At 46.9% G+C, this 16,882-nt stretch overlaps 1 protein-coding gene across 4 annotated transcripts in view; it reads right to left on the bottom strand.

The window, feature by feature from the left end:
• Positions 1 to 1,040: 1,040 nt before the first annotated feature.
• Positions 1,041 to 16,882, bottom strand: part of Chfr (checkpoint with forkhead and ring finger domains) — a 29,258-nt gene continuing 13,416 nt past the window's right edge. For 2 of the 4 annotated variants that reach the window (XM_071615778.1, XM_071615780.1), the window contains exons 8-18: positions 14,857 to 15,016; positions 13,927 to 14,081; positions 13,633 to 13,795; positions 11,324 to 11,469; positions 9,660 to 9,848; positions 8,066 to 8,149; positions 7,485 to 7,555; positions 6,427 to 6,514; positions 4,391 to 4,498; positions 3,911 to 3,983; positions 1,041 to 2,169 (exon numbers count right to left, since the gene is read on the bottom strand). In XM_071615778.1, coding sequence (XP_071471879.1) covers positions 2,127 to 2,169; positions 3,911 to 3,983; positions 4,391 to 4,498; positions 6,427 to 6,514; positions 7,485 to 7,555; positions 8,066 to 8,149; positions 9,660 to 9,848; positions 11,324 to 11,469; positions 13,633 to 13,795; positions 13,927 to 14,081; positions 14,857 to 15,016 — 1,280 coding nt within the window. In that variant the 3' untranslated portion in view covers positions 1,041 to 2,126. The remainder of the gene's footprint in view (positions 2,170 to 3,910; positions 3,984 to 4,390; positions 4,499 to 6,426; positions 6,515 to 7,484; positions 7,556 to 8,065; positions 8,150 to 9,659; positions 9,849 to 11,323; positions 11,470 to 13,632; positions 13,796 to 13,926; positions 14,082 to 14,856; positions 15,017 to 16,882) is intronic. The other 2 variants (XM_027952049.2, XM_027952048.2) reach the window with 2 other exon arrangements.

The raw sequence follows: 16,882 nt of genomic DNA, 5'->3' as shown, positions 1-16,882 counted from the left end.
GCGGCTACATGGCCACCCCCCTGCAAGGCAAGCCTGTGAGGATACCCGCACATTCACCCCAGGGTCAGCAAGGCTCCATGCAATTGAAGATTTTGTGATTTTTAGTGTAAGGTGGATGGGTCTTTTAAGAGAAATTCAGAAAAACATATAAACACTGCATGAGCCCTGCCCACCTGCCTCTCTAAACAGCTCAGGTCACACCACGGAAATGACCATGCTGGCCTGAGGGTCCCTCAAGTTAGAGCAGGATGCAAGCTTTGTTCTGTCACATGCTCACCAGAAGTCTACTGGAGTCCCCTCAGTGTGGACCAGATGTCCAGTTACTTATTTATTTTTAGTTGTAGTTGGACACAATACCTTTATTTTATTTATTTCTATGTGGTGCTGAGGATCGAACCCAGGGCTTTGCATGTGCTAGGTGAGCGCTCTACCGCTGAGCTACAACCCCAGCCCCTGGGTGTCCAGTTCTTTAGTGGACTGAGTAAAGCTCAGTGCTCCTCCCTTGGTCCAGTGAGACCAGAGCAAAGGTACTGGTCCCACTTCACCCTGGGCATGAAGAACTGCTTGCTGTAGGGTTCAGGGGCAACTTGGTGGTAAATCACTTGCCTTCTGTGCAACTGCCTTGGGTCTGAGTCAGAGCAGCATTAAAATAAAATTGTTTTGCATCCTCTATAAGGTTGGCATTTTCATCTTAATCCCTGGGAGCAGGTGTGGTCCATCTCTATAGCACAGACCATGGCAGGCTTCCCTACCCAGCTGAAAATAAAGTACCCACACTGGACAAAAGGCTGTGGCTCCTGAGGCTGGCAAGGGTAAAGAGACTCTCTGCTGTTTTCCTTGATGCTTAGGCCCAACCTCAGGTCCTGTGTGACTCCAGAAGTGAGCTCACTCCAAGTGGTCAGTTAGTCTGCTGGTAGAGCCACAGATGGACCAGAAGGCAATAAATGGGATAAGCAGTAAGAACTAGCAAATCTTCATGGAGCCTATCTCCATCAAGATGGGGAACACAGGGCAGCCCCACACAGAACCCCACACAGAGAGGAGAAACAAACACAGCTTGTTTATTAGAATCAAAAAAGAGAACTTTCTCCCACAAATACAGAATGCTGCCTCTCAATCTGTATCAAGAGCAAGACAACAGTTGAAAATTGTATTCCTGAGAAGAAGCAAAAAAGTTACCAGTTTGCAAACAAACTTAACAGGTGATTTCGACAAAAGATAAAAAAACTTTTTCTTTTCTTTTTCTTTTTTTTTTTTTTAACAAAAACCAAAATTTCAAGTATTATTCCAGATGACATGGCAAACCTAACAGAGGAGGAAAGGGATCAGGAAGCAGTGGCCCCAGACCCACCCAGCTGCAGGGGGATCTCACAGGGCTGGCAACCTCATCCTCCCTCCACAAAAGGACCTGCCAGCCCTGCATTGAGGATAGCGGACGCAACTCACACACTTTAGAAAGGAGCTGCTAACCTGAAAGTCATGTCCAGGGTTAGCTGTTGTGGACATTTGATGATTGTTTTAACAAATAGAAACATATGCTCATTCTTTCAGATATCATACTATCCCCGATTTTAGTAAATTTGCAAATTATATTATTTGTGCTACAGTTTGTAATATTTAAATCTTATCAGATAAGCACCAAACCCATTAAAAATATATAAAAGGTATGGTTTCCTCAACAGCGTTGTATTCTGTACATCCTGTAGGCTGTAAACTTACTCTCCCTTTTCTTAAGCAGAATGCTTCTGATTAAACTTCCTCTTTTTCCCGTGAAATTTTTCCTGAAAAGAGATTTCCATTTTAACTGCAGTTATGGAAAAGCAGTATGGGATAAGCAGTACAAAAAGAGCAAACCTGCACTACCCCACCTCCATGGGTGGGGCAGCTGTGCACCTGGCAGGAGGCCTCAGCCAGCTGCTCCTACCACTCACCAGGAGGATGGCTGTGGCCAGAGGCTGCCTGGGAATAAACTCCACAAAAGGAAAAGTCACACAACAGAACTGACCAGAGACTCAGCATTGCTTAGGGGGACTGTAAAAATGCCCTTAATGTGTTGGTGTTCAGAATTCTTAACTGCAGCGTCCCTGCCTCCAGTGCTCCAATCTGCCTGTATGTCCCCTTGATGTTCAGTTCTTGAACCTGGTTTGTTCACAGATGTGATTGAATTTCCTGCAAAAAGAATTTGGTCACATCACACAAGACAACATCAGAGAAGTGTTCAAATTAACAAGGCTTTGAAACCACAAACTGGAGGAACCACATGAGAATTGTGTAAGTGTGTGTGTTTCTGGACTCACAGCAGTATGTTTTTAATAACATCAAAGAAATGAAACCCCAAAGTAGCCTTTTTCTTTTTTTAAATTTTAAAATAGAGGTGAAAACATCTTGGGTAATTTCCTTAGAGAAAAGCATAAGAGCTGTGCCTTTTCAGAGAGAGCCTGAGCCCTCCCTGTGTGTTTCCTGACAGGGTGGAGATAGGCGACCAGGCAGGTGATGGTGGCACCTCCCCTCTCCACAAGCCATGGGCAAGAGCAGAGACTTTGAGGAGGGAGATGGGATGTGTCTGTGTTACCTGAATCCCTACTTTCATAAGAAATGTTGGTTACTAGTGAAATCTCCTTTTTAGGGAAAAAATGGCCTCTTCCAACACTGTTTAAGCTCAAATATAACACAAGGATTTTATCCCAAGAAATAACTGCTTGATGGAATTTGTTTTGTCCAAGTCCACATCTCTCTCATTGTCTCAACTACTTCAATTTGAAACATAAATGCCTATTTGGGGATTATATACTGGCCAAGGAATTGACTGAGAGTGATCATCTCACTCAGTTGTTTAAGGAGATGGCAGAGAGATTAGTCCTAAATTCTGAGAATAACCTTTAAAGACCACACTGAAGACACCACAGTGGAGGTGACCCCGCTACAGTGATCACAAACACCCACGTACAGTATGGAAGACAACCAGCTGTCATAGCATTACGCTGTGGGCCTATGGCTTCCAACAGATGTTCTCCATGACCACAGCCACTGTCTCAGTGCTAAACCTCTCATGTCTGCTGTGCTCTGGAAGCTGTCAGAGGTGACTCCAGCCAAGAAAACAGAGAGCAAATGAACATCTGCATATAGAAATTTCAGGATATGAGGGCTGGGGATGTAGCTCAGGGGTGGAGCATTGCTCCACAGGCACAAGGTCCTGAGTTCAAGCCCCAGCACCATCCCCCCTCAAAAAAAAGAAAACAGGAAATGAGGTATCAAAAGAGGTGGAATCTCTCCATGAAGATGCTACTTTACATGCTGTGTGAGTTTACATAAGCATAATGTTACTGTACACATACACACACACACACACACACACACACATTTTTTGGTGGTGATGGGAATGGAACCCATGGCCTTACACATACTATGCATGCACTCTGGGGATTTTTCCAAGGTCATAGAGGCAATAATGGAATCTTTTGTGTGTGTGTTGCTGGGCCTTGTGCATGTGAGGCAAGTACTCTACCAACTGAGTTATACCCCCAGCCCCAATAATGGAATCTTTATTTACATCCCTGAATGCCACTGAGCTACACCTCAGCCCCATACATTAGTGTGTCTGTGTATGTATACGCATATACATTTACATATGTATATACACCTCCCTCCAATTTTTTTTTAATAAGGGGATTAAATCCAGGGTTGCCTTACTACAGAAATATCTACCCAGCTCTTTTTATTTTTTATTTTGAGACAGGGTCTCACTAAGTTGCCCAGGCTGAACTTGAACTTGCCATCCTCCTACCTCAGCCTCCACATAGATGGGATTACAGAGGGATGACACTGTGCCCCACCAAAATTAGCATATTTTTTAGCAGACGGTGAACCACTGTAGTCACCTCCCCAAGCCTGGTACCCCTGTCTCACTCACATGGCATGGTGGGCTTTCACCTGAGTGCGGCAGTTACGGCCCCAGTAGCAATCAGGACGGGATGCCACAGCCACTAGAAAAGAAGACAGTGCACAGCCATTACAGGCAACACCCCCACTCAGCTGCTGCATTTAAATAGGTACCCAAGGAAGCCACCACTGAGCATAAAGGGCCCTGTCACTCTTCATCACCAGTTTAGGACTGTGCAGGATTTCAGGAAAGGAAATCAAACTGGTAAAAAAGACACATTCAGGAAATGGAGTCCTCTAGCACTCTATCCAAAGTGTCCACGCACCTCTCCTTTAGCAACACACACTGTCTTGACTGGTGGAGGCAAACATGGCCTCACGCAGCCTGGGTGGCTCTTCCCCCTTCTGCTGTGGACTTCTGACAAGAACACAGCCCAAACAAGCACCTGTTAAGGACAGACACCAATCCTGAATTGGACTGGACAGAATTGGAGTTTGTGGAGTTCTTTACCTGGTAACTCAGAAGCAGGAATGTTCTGCCGATACTGATAGGTCAGCTCCCGGAAACTACGCAGCCCACAGCAGTAACACAGTACAGTGTTCCCAGTGATTCTGTAATCTGCAGGGAACACAGACGGTTATCGGGCAATGTCATTTTTCAAACAACAGAACAGATGCTGCACCTCAAACTCCTGCAATGCTAAGGACACTGATTCACACAATGGGACACAGAAGCTGAAAAAGAACATCAGAACCAATCTAGGTTCCAACTTAATGTTTCTCTTTTTTTTTTGTTTCAATATTGGAGATCATACTTGGAACATGATATAGCTCAGTGGTAGAGCGCTTGCCTAGAGTGCATGAGACTGAGTGGGATCTCCAACGTTGAAAGAAAAAAAAGAGAAAAAATAAATTGGATACTAGGTAAATCTGACTACATCAAAATGGAAACATAACAAATGTGAAATACTCATGATATGACTACAAGTGGCAATATATTTAAAACACAAAAAGCAATGCTATGTACTTAATTAACAAAGATATCCCACAAATCCACATCAAAACAAACCCTTAAAGAACCTAGTAGATTGGGCTGGGGTTGTGGCTCAGTGGTACAGCACTTGCCTAGCATGTGTGAGGCACTGGGTTTGATCCTCAGCACCACATAAAAATAAATGAATAAAATAAAGGTGTTGTGTCCATCTACAACTAAAAAAAAATATGTTTTTAAAAAAACCTAGTATAAATAAAGGCCAAGATCACAGGTAAGCACATGCCACACAAATGCAAAAAGACTGGCTATAGTTGTCAATAATAACTAAATATGGGCAAATGAAACAACGACATGTCACTGTTGACCTTTCTCCCATTAACAAGACTTAGAGAGACATGTGGAATTGACAGGCAGAGAGATGCTCACCCTCATGCTCTGAGGCACTAGTGGGAGCCTACATAGCCTCAGGAAGGACAGTGTGCTCATGTGACAAAGTCTCCACCTGTGCATTGCTGCCCTGAGAGTCCCGCTTACTCTAAGGTGATGACTTCTCGGATCTACAACACTGCATGCTCAACAAATGTGGCATTGTTTAAAATAGTGAAGAACTGGAAATAACTGAAATACCCTTTATTAATGAATTAGCTAAATACACTATGGCATTAGAAGGCTGCACAACAATAAAAGTCGAGACTGGGATGCGTCTTCTGCTCAGCAGTGGAGTGCCTGCTTGGCACGCACAAGCCCAGGCTGGATTCCCAGCACCACATGCACCCATGCAAACCAGGGTATAGACCTTTCTTGGCATAAGGAGTGCATGATACATTGCTGAGGGAAAACCAGACACAAACAGCACAGGAGGGTGTTATCTGGAAGGCCATCCACAAACAGGTATTTGGAAGGGCCTAGAAGAGTGGTCACAAAAATACCACCTCTGCATATTTTTTTTGTGTGTGTGTGGTGTTAGAGATCAATGCCAGGGCCTGATGCATGCTAGGCAAGTGCTCTACCACTGAGCCACATCCCCAATCCCTCGATGGAATTTTAAGCAAATCTCTCAAGTCTTTCTCTCATAATAATTAGTATCTCAGAAAAAAAACCCTGCTTGTTAATATTCCTTCGGCCTCCCTGGGTAGCAAAAGTCATACGCTACAAGGCACCTGTGCTACCCTGGTGGGGGGAGGGAACAGCCCCCACTGAGGGATCCACACACCAAGGGACAAACAAGGGTCTGGGAACAACCATCCTAGGACTTGGTGTAGGTGAGTGGTGAAGTCTCCCAAGCTATGCTCCTCCCATCCCTACAGAGCAGTCAGTTCCGGAGTATGCCATGCAGGCATAAGCACAGTGCTTTTCAAACTCAAAAATGAAGACTTTCTGTCTCTGCTGGGGTGGGTGGAGGTTGAAGTCATAAACGTAGGAAAGCAGACAGGTAGTACTACCCAGGGTGACCTGCCAGGTGCTCACTGCTGGGCAGGAGGCAAAGGCTGCCTTAGAAATCATTTCCATTCTACAGAGGGCAAGTGGAACAAGGCGAATGAAACAAAGCTCACCAGACAGTAAAAACACTCCCCGCTGAAGAGCCACAAGACTCTCTGTCAACATGTTTTTCCATGTCAGACCCCTGGTTGCCAGGTAATTCTGCAGGACAAAAAGGCAATAAGAATAAAGACTAGTCTAGAGGCAGAAACACTAAACAACAAGAGAGAAAGCACTTCATGAGAAGCCTCTGAGGTGGATGAACCCATGGCACAGCTGCCCATGGGCAGCCCTGGCCCACAGAGCTCCTGGTATGAGCCTCTTTGGGCCTCAGAGAGGGCTAGCCTTTGAACCCCAGGTGGAAGAGGCATCAGAGTCTCTCAAAATCCTACAAAGGCATTCACAGCACAGGTACAGCTGAAACAACCTTGTCAACGTCCCATGACAAGAGAGGATGAAAACCTGGCATCTGCTGTCTGCCCTCTGGAAACATGGAGCAGCTGGCCCCTCTAATGGAAGCCTACAGAAAAGCACCCCATATAGGGCTGGGGATGTGGCTCAAGCAGTAGTGCGCTCGCCTGGCATGCGTGCAGCGCGCTGGGTTCAATCCTCAGCACCACATACAAATAAAAAATAAAAATGTTGTGTCCGCTGAAAACTAAAACAATAAATAAAAAAAAAAAAAAGAAAAACTCCCCAAATAGACCCAAAAGCAGGTGTAGAGCTGCTGAGAGGACCATGCCTGTCAAATGTCCATGGCAAACAGGAAGCCCTGCTCTTGTTGTGCCGTCCATAGTGCTGGACGCAAGCAGGAGGGAAGCCAGGTCCACAGCAGGAAGCGCAGGTTCATATTAAGCATGTGAAATGGGAAGGAACAAAGTCAGAGAGGAGGGCCAGAACTTCCCAGAAACCCTCTCTGAACTGTAGGAACCAATTCCTATGGATTCATGACACTATGGCAAAAAGGAAATGCCTATTTTTGAAATATGTGGAAAAACAGACATATACCAATGGGAGGGGCAGAGCTAAGCAGATCACTATTCAGAAAATTTACAAGGATTCACTGAAAGTAACTACAGAAGTGAAGGGGAGGCCTCCTGTTGGCACTGAGCCAGGCGTGTGTGACAGGCACCTTCAGGATGTCTGACTCGTAGTTATTGCTGTTCAGCACTCCATCCAGACACTTGTCCCCCAGGTTGAGCTCTGCCAGGGGAAGGGAAGCAGAATTATCTGTTTTATAAAGACAACATTGCATCAAAGAATTGTTTGCCTGATGGGATAACCAAATTTCTTTTCATTATAGATTATGCAAAAACTAAAAATTCCATAATAAAATGAGATTATAATACAGAAAAATTATTTCCATCACCCTCCCTCCTTAAAATGATAAGATCTGAGTTTGTGAACACCTGGCTTGGTGTCAGAAAATCGGGACCACTGAGGAAGATTATTTTCTCAGGAGAGGTAATTCTATATGCATAAATAAACCCTCCTGCATTGGAAGTTCATTATCTCCTTAACTGCTCCACGTGGCTTGACTGTGAGCCAACATGAATTCCACACTTCCAGCATGTTTAGCAGGAGAAGGCAGGTGGGTACCTAGTGAATGACAGGGCCCACCCCTGCCCCTGCACACACCAGGCCACAAACACCACCACCACCTGCTCTGAGGTCATCAAGAGAACACATGCAGGGCTGAAGAGGTGATCTTACCACAGAAAGGGGCAAGGCAGCCAAAGCAACCAGTGCGGGTGCAGCCCCAGTACAGGTGACAGAAGGGCTGTAGGCAGACTGAACCTGTGGACAGAGGACAGTCAATCAGGCCCCAAGTGCTGAGAGAACACTCAGCACCAGACTCAGGGGCTCACCTCTTTGAAAACCACATAGAAGGGGTTTCCAAGGAAGTGGGCACAGAGGTGACTTTCCAGCCAAAGCCTAGCATCAAAGCTGACTGAACTGTAATGACTAAGCCCTTAGAAAAAAGCCAGACCCATGACCACATGTGTCCCATCATCCAAACAGCTTGCAGGGATTCCCTCTGGCTCTGAGCATATGTTCTACCTGAGTATTTTGTCACACTATTGCCTTTGTCATTATTATTATTATTATTATTAGTAGTAGTAGTAGTAGTAGTAGTAGTAGTACCACCACCAGGGAGTGAACTCAGGGGCGCTTGATCACTGAGCCACATCCCCAGCCCTATTTTATATTTTATATACAGACAGGGTCTCACTGAGTTGCTTAGTGCCTCACCATTGCTGAGGCTGGCTTTAAACTTGTGATCCTCCTGTCTAAGCCTCCTGAGCTGCTGGGATTATAGGTGTGGCCACTGCACCCAGCAAAGCTGGAGTTTTGACAATTTGTAGAGCTATTCCCTGAGCTGTGGCTTGTTGGCCATCTTGTGTGTCTCAGGCACTCTGAGGTGAGCATTCTCTGTGGCTGCTCATACACCATGCAGTGGGCAGTGACCGCCCAGAGGATACCCTAGTGCCCTTTTGCCTGACCTGCAATACACAGCCCACCACCCTGCCAGGCCCCTCCAGCCTGCCAAGCTCAGTGTCAAGAGCAGTGCCTTCCAAGTGCCACTTTGGATGGTGTGCTGGTGCTGTGCCCCTGGCATCCAAGACAGCAGCTTGCGCCCAGCAGGGACTGGCAGATGCTGCCATTTGGGTCCATGCTTCTCTTCATTCAACAGCAACAGCTTAGCACATGCAGAGCTCACATAGTCAGGAAATATTTTTTAAAAAGCCTATGTACATGGACAGACATTTCAGGCAAGAGTAGATTCAAATGGCCATCAAATAAATGATGGGCTTTGTTTTGATGGCAAAGAACTGTAAACTAAAAACACCCTATTTCATCTGTTAGATCTATAAGTGACACATCATACAGTGATTGGTGCTGATGTGGGGATGGTTGTAGATCCAGAACCCAAGAGGACCTGGTCTCCACAGGCAGCATTAGTACAGTTCAACATAGTCACATGGGGTCAACACCTATGATCCCAGCAGCTTAGGAGGCTGCTGCAGGAGGGTCCCATGCTTCAGGTCATTTTGGTTTTGGCAAACCCCACTGAGACATCACATCTCAGCTTGGCCAGACTGTGCGATGAAATAAAACATAAAAAGAGGGGGATGCAGCTCAGTGGTGGGCCATTTAGCCAGCAAGTACAAGCTCCTGGGTTCAACCTCCAGTATTGGGGTGGGGGTGTGGAAGAAACGACATTACATCTTACTTCACACCTCACACAAGGTCAACACATCTGAAACATGAGCCAGGGGCACCGCAGGCAGCCTGGCCTACTCACATTGCTGAGGGGCCACACGTGGGTCCTGCTCCCGCTCCGCTCTCCGATCAGGCATGGGCTGGAAGCAGCAGGTGCAGATGGCGTGGCTTCCTTGTAGAGGGCACACATAATCCTGGGCTGCTGAGGTACAGGCATGTTGGGACATAGGCAGAAAGACGGCAGATAAGAGGTTCACATCTAGAGAAGCAGCTAGCACACAGGAGGAGAGACAGGCTTAAGAGAGGACAGAAGATTTTCAGACTGTCCCTGAGGAGTCAGATGATATCCTGCCATGTAAACTAAGAGATTTTGAGTAGATTGAAAAATAACCAAAAATGGGGTCTGGCTTAGTGGTAGAGCACTTGCCTAGCATGCATGAGGTCCTGCTTCCATCCCAAGCACCAAAAAAATAAAAATAGAAAGAACCAAAAACTGTTTTTTGGTTCAGGGGTTGTAACCAGATTTCAAAGATCAGTCAGAGGTTTTCTAATATTTCCTACAAAGGAAAAGCACGTATATTATAAAAAAACAAAACATGCTACATATTTAATTTCTGCTGAGACAAGAGAACAGTTATGTCCTTCCAATAACAAAAGGCAGGCATGGTGGGCAAGGGACCACCTGATCTGGCATCAGGAACTCTGTCCACATGGTACGTTCCCTAGACACTTACCACCCATATAGAGGAGACCATGGGGAGGTTACCATGCTAACCATCACAACTCAATCCACTCTAAGGGTCACAGAGCACCTACAGCACTCAGGCTCTATCTGTGTGTGACACATATTCTACATGCATGGGCCTAATTAGTAATTTGACGGCCCAAGGCCAGACACTGGTGGATCCTGTTATGAAAGACAGGAACATGCAGAGTGGGGAAGTCACTGGGTACTGAGTACCCTTGCCAACGGCAGAACACTGCCTTGCCTGTCCCATACACAGGTCCTAGATGCCACCAGGAGAACTGTGGCTACAGTGCAGCAGGGTGGTCAAGGACATGGCTCTGAGGCACAATCTTGAGCTGGTGGTCTCATGACAAGTCCAGGCTGAGCCCTGGCTGAGAGGCTAGGGGCTTCAGGCTATCTTTACATTCTGCAGAGACCACAGAATGGGTGGGGCCAAGAGTGCTCCTTTTTTCCTGGTGCTAGGATTTGACCCAAGGGCCTTACACATGCTAATTATGTGCTCTACGACTGAGCTAGACCCCCCAGCCCCTCTCTTGCATTTTTGGGAGGCATCTGGAGATCCACCTGTTGGAAATGGGCAACTGACAGGAGAAAGCTCAGGGCAACTCTGGAGATGTGAGCCTGTTTCTGAGGACTGGGCATCCACTGCTGGAGAGAGGCCAGCCTCTCATGGGAGGGACAGATGTGTGGTCCTATTTTGGTTTTGGCAAACCCCACTGAGACATCACCTGCCCTAAAGCAGAGGACTGGGGATGGACCAAGTGTTAAAATCAGGACTAGTAATTCCCAGGCAAGTCCAGAGGAGACCCCTACATAAACAGCAGGTATTTATTAGATCCTCCCTGAGACAGATTATAAAAACTGAGAGGATCTGAGAGGCAGTGGGCCATGCAGGCCAAGGACTGGAGGGCAGAAGTCCCCCAAGTGGAAACAGTATAGAAGGCCAGAACAACAGGGGTCACAACAACGCGACGTGGGGCTAGATGCTGCTGTCTCACCTGCCGTGAAGCTGGCAGACGCTGATGGTGCATCCCCACCAAGGGCCTGCTGGGCCCCCGGCTCACTGTCGGGTGCTGGGCAGGGAAGGGGCTGCACCGCTTGCCTTCTGTACTCGGGGCACTGTCTGCACACGATGTATGGCTGACTGCAGGAAGAGCAAGCGGCAGAGCTGCAGCCATGGAGGAGCAGGCCCCCAGGCACTGGTGCAGCTCTGCATCTGAGACAAGGACAGACCCTGGGCAGCACCTTACCATGCCAACCCGAAGCTGTCTTCCTCTGTGGGGCCTCAGCCCCTTCACACTTTTTCTCTGGCCCTGCACAGCTCCACTCCCACCACTGCGTGTAAAGGACAGGGTAGGCCCTTCTTTCCTGCCCAGCCCCAGCTGCTGGAGAGGGCATTATCCAGAACCACCCAAACAGGAATCTGAGGGTGGGCACCCACTCACCCATGCAGGCCACCACCCTGTGCCATTGCTCATCCCCAGGCTTCAGCACACCAGATCCTGGGTCACGCTGAGCTGACGAGGGGCCTGGGCTCACATGAGACCACAGCACAGGCACTGCTTCCCCTTGTTAAAGCCAGCGCACATGCCACGTCCGAAGAGACTCTCCTCTAGTGACCTTCCAACTGGACAGCGGGAGCCCTGCACCACTCATCTCTATGGCCTGTGTTGCCGTGGATTGCTTGTCTTTATGGCACCTCAGAAACTACTCGGCAAAAAGGTAGACTGTAAAAAAGAATCCTCTGAAAAAGTAGGAGGCTCTTATCTTAGAGAATGCTTTCTAAGGCAATGAGGGTCAGGAATGGATAAGCTGATCAGACAAAAATGCCACAGTGAAAAGATGCTCATTTGTAAACAAAAAATGTAAATGAAAAGGACATTACTGTTTTCTCATACTAAGCTGGCAAAGAGCATCCTTCACATATACCTCAGAGAGTGGCATTAAAGTGACCTTTCTGATGGGCACTGGATAACATGCATAAAAGTCCAGCAAGGTAAAATTCCTGGCCATGCCTATCTCCACAGTCATCCTGGTGAAACTGCTGGACGTATGCACAGGGGTGACCACAGGACGGCCTGCAGCACTGCTTCCAGAGGCAGGGTATTGGGAAGGCTTCAGAATCCCGAGTGCAACATGCTCCCATCTTTACAGAACACTCAATTGGTTCTTACATTCTACTTTGTAAAGATGTACACGGATGAACACACGAAAAACCTAGTGGACACAGTGAGTGGTAACACTCAGGCTGAGGGTGTCACTGCTGGTAGAGGGCTTGCCTTAGCATGCACAAGGTCCTGGGCTTGATCCTCAGAACCAAAGGAAAGAAAAAAGAAGAAAAGAGAAATAAAATGTCAACACTGAAGTGATTCTTAGGTTTTCTTTCTTTTGCTGGATCACCATCACTAAATTTTGCAAAAACAAATAAAGATGATTAAAAGTTTTGAGCTTTGTTTATTGTCTTTTTAAATATTATAGCCTAGGCCTGGGGTTGTGGCTCAGTGGTAGAGTGCTCGCTTACCACATGTAAGGCACTGGGTTTGAACCTCAGCACCACACAAAAACGAAATAAAGATATTGTATCCAGGGTTGGGGCTGTGGCTCAGAGGTAGAGTGCTCACCTACCATGTGTGAGGCACTGGGTTCGATCCCCAGCACCATGTACAAATAAAATAAAGATATTGTGTCTACCTATAACTAAAAAATAAATATTAAAAAAAGATATTGTGTCCATCTACAACTAAAAAATAAATATTAAAAAATAAATAAATAAATATCATAGCCTTGGCCAAAAATGAAAACTCTGATTTCAGAGTTGGGGAAGAAGATCTAGGGCTATGTCCTCTTAGCCAGGGGACAGCGCTTTTTCTGTGATACTGCCATTTATGGTAGAAGAGAACACCGTCACTAGATAAACTACAGGGAAACATAGTGCTTACGTGGGGAAAAAGTAAAACTTAATTACAACACTCTGTAGGACCAGTGAGTCAGGACCCATGTGAGGCGACTGGCTCCACTGCAAGAGGGTACAGAGCTTGTCTCTGTTACCTGTAGTAGTGGACAACGGCAGGTGGGTCACAGGGAGAAGCACTCCATCCAGCCAGAGTAGCAAGCTGCGCAGAACGTGTGCATGCAAGGCTGCACATCCACTCTCTGCCAGCTCACCCAGTCCTGGCCACTCTCCAGCATCAGAAAACAAGCTCAGACCACAGGAACCCGGCTACCCACCCCACAGCAAACTCTTAATCAGAGAACTGGCTGCACCTCTGGCTCCAAGACCCCATTCCCAGGCAGGAACAGGGACTACCTGATGTCTGAGGACTCGCTGTCAACATCTGACAGCTCCAGCAGGTCCTCTGAACTCCCCTCTTCATCAGAAAAAGACCTCTTGACTTTGGGCTGCAGCATGTCTTGGGTGATTTTATTCCTGGCATCCATACTTCTCATATCTTCTTCACTGCGACTCTTGTCTAGATTCAAAGAACACAGTAGCTTTCACTGACAGCAAGGCATGACCAGTGAGACACACAGCCTTCTCTCCTCAGAGCTGAGCTCCCCACCCTGAGGAAGGGAGAGTCTGCGGAGGGGCTGGCCCACTTGCCTGGGTGCTGGATGAGGTATGCTTCCACAAGGTTGTTGAGGATGTGGTTCTTACAGATCCGCTCCACTGGACAGCGGCAGGTGGGACACAGGGAGGAGCGCTCCATCCAGCCAGAGTAGCAAGCTGCACAGAACGTGTGCATGCAGGGCTGCAAGCTAGAACAAGAGGAACCCCTCTTCAGACAGAAGCCTCCAAAGATTGGCCACTAGGACCCCTGGAGCAAGACGTGCAGCAGGCCTTCCCAGGCAGAAGGGCAAGCTGATCAAAGCCAGGGGCTGACTGTGGAGCCCAGCCATCACTCTCACAGAAAACACTTTAATCAGGCTTGGTTGATAAAAAGAAACTAGAGGTCACACTGCTTCTGTGTCATCAAAAGGGACAGAGGAAAGCAGATTATGACTGCAGAAACATGGGCAACAGGAACCAGCGTCTCAGGATTGGAAGCTGGGTAAGGCTACACCTTCTAAGTAGACACTAGAGTAAAGAGAAGGCTCATCTGGGCTGCTCCTGGGATATACATTCTATGACAGTGTTAAACATTTCTTTAACCAGGAAACATTTAAAACTTGGTATAGTGCATCTGATCTGTCTGCAAGCTAGACTTCGGGTTCACTGGGTTACCCATAGCCCATGTCAGTCAAAACCAATACTGCCAAAATCTGTGGATTCTACAGCCCTAGTCTCCTGGGTAGCTCTTCAAGTACGATGAAAATAGCACCTTAGTAGTCCCCATGCCAAAGAGGACCTAACAGCTGCTTCGTTGGCAGCCTCCTCCTCCCAGTGGCCAGGGTCCACTGTGAGCCAGCTGGGGTGTCAGCGACACACCTCACGCCAAAAAGGACCTGACAACTGCTCCACTGGCAAACCCCTCTTCACCCCCTGCCCCCGCGATCCACCGTGAGCCAGCTGGGGCGGGGGTTGGCAGCACACCTCACGCAGTCGTGCAGCAGGTCCTGGCAGATGATGCATGTGAGCGTCTCCTCCATCTTGTCTGGCTTCATGGCAGCAGCTCTGACATCCTCACGGGGAGGTTGGGTATTTCTACCCTGGTCTGCAACCAACTGCTGCAGGTTCGGGTCAAGTGCCTCACCTAGGAGAGAAAGGCATATGTTCTGACAGGCACACCACAGCAGAACTTGATGCACAGCCTCGTATTATAGAGCCCAGCCTGGAGACCAGGGGACTCCTCAGGCTGCAGAAGCAGTGCTGACCTTACGTTTGTATCTACAAAGACCATTTTTAGGGTGGCTCCAGATAAGGCTCATGTTCCAGTATGTTTACGTTCTGGTGTAGAGGAACAGTTTCTGACATAAAATGACACACACGATGTATAGCTAAGAAAGAAAGGATAAGCTAGGTGCATGTCTATAGTACCAGCTACTTGGGAGGCAGAGTCAGGAGGGTCACGTGAGCTCAGGAAATCAAAGCCAGCCAGGGAAGCACAGCAAGACTCTACCTCAAAAAAAAAAAAAAAAAAGGTGGTGGTGGGGGGTGCAGGCTGAGAGGCTTGGGTTAGGGACCACAGACCTGTAATCCCAGCAAGTTGGGAGGTAGAAGGCATGCAAGTTCAAAGCCAGCCTGAGCAATTTAGCAAGACCCTAATAGCTTAGTGAGACCCTGTGTCAAAATAAAAAATACAAAAGACTGGTGATGTGGCTCAGTGGTTAAGTACCCCTGGATAGAGGAAGAAAGAGAGAGATGGGCCAGCTGTTAAATAGTATTTGTCTTTTTTTTTTTTTTTAGGAGAGAGAGAGAGAGAATTTTAATATTTATTTATTTTTTACTTTTCGGCGCACACAACATCTTTGTTTGTATGTGGTGCTGAGGATCGAACCCGGGCCACACGCATGCCAGGCGAGCGCGCTACCGCTTGAGCCACATCCCCAGCCCATGTTAAATAGTATTTGTATAAATGTAATTTTTTAAAAAAACAAATGAAAAAGCATGATGCCTGAGTACACAGGAACATGCTAGAAAACAAGACTAAGATGGCACCAGTGGCTTTAAGATGCTCCTTCTCCTGTTATGTTTCTATTGCTCAGGTGTAAGCTCAGATGTTGGTTGTCACAGGTCAATTAATTTATTTATTTTGGTACTGAGGTTTGACCCCAGGGTACTGGACCACTGAGCTACACCGTTTTCTTATTTTTTATTTTGAGACAGAGTCTAGCTAAGTTGTCTAGGCTGGCTTTGAACTTGTGACCCTCCTGTCTCAGCCTCCCAAGTTGCTGGGACTATAGAGGCCTGTGTGCCACATGCCCGGTAATTTTTATTTTTAAAGAAATATTAAACATGCAACTTAAGTCATATAGAAGAATGTAGTCACCTCTGCCCAGCCTGCCTTCACTGCAATTTCACCAGGTGAAGAAACCACTTCCACGTCTTTTACTGCACCTTTTGGTATTCATTTCCATGTATTTAAATTATAATGCTACATTGACTTATTAATTTTGTTTTATTTAGTGCTAGAAATTGAACTCTGGGCCACTCACATTAGGCAAATGCTTTATCACTGAGCTACATCCGCAGCCTTGATTTACCCATTTTAGAAATCATCACCTGATATCTACCAACACAGGAAGGTGTTTAGGCCCCTGAAACCTTCTTCCCAATATTATCTAACAGGACTGTGGGTTAACTGCAGCAAATGGCTTTCATTGTATTTATGTAAGCATTTTCTGCTGGGCGGAGCAATATACCAAAATTACCTTTTCTGATTTACACATTTTTTCATCTTTCTGGAGTTATATAATTGCCTCGTTTTTATATGTGTGTATTTTTTGCTATAAAACTGCTGCTGATTTTTCCCACGCCTTCCCCAAGTTGATTAACTAACTCCCCAGTCTTCACATAGCTCCATTTCTCCCAAAGACCAACTTCCTGGGTCCCGTAGTGCCCCGGGCCTGTTGCACAGCTAGCATTACCCACCACATTTCCACATCTTAAAAATAATCTC

This window comes from Marmota flaviventris, chromosome 1 (assembly GCF_047511675.1).
Source record: "Marmota flaviventris isolate mMarFla1 chromosome 1, mMarFla1.hap1, whole genome shotgun sequence".
Classification (NCBI taxonomy): domain Eukaryota; kingdom Metazoa; phylum Chordata; class Mammalia; order Rodentia; family Sciuridae; genus Marmota; species Marmota flaviventris.
The sequence above is the reverse complement of the archived record's forward strand: the minus strand, read 5'-3'. Positions and strand labels throughout refer to the sequence as shown.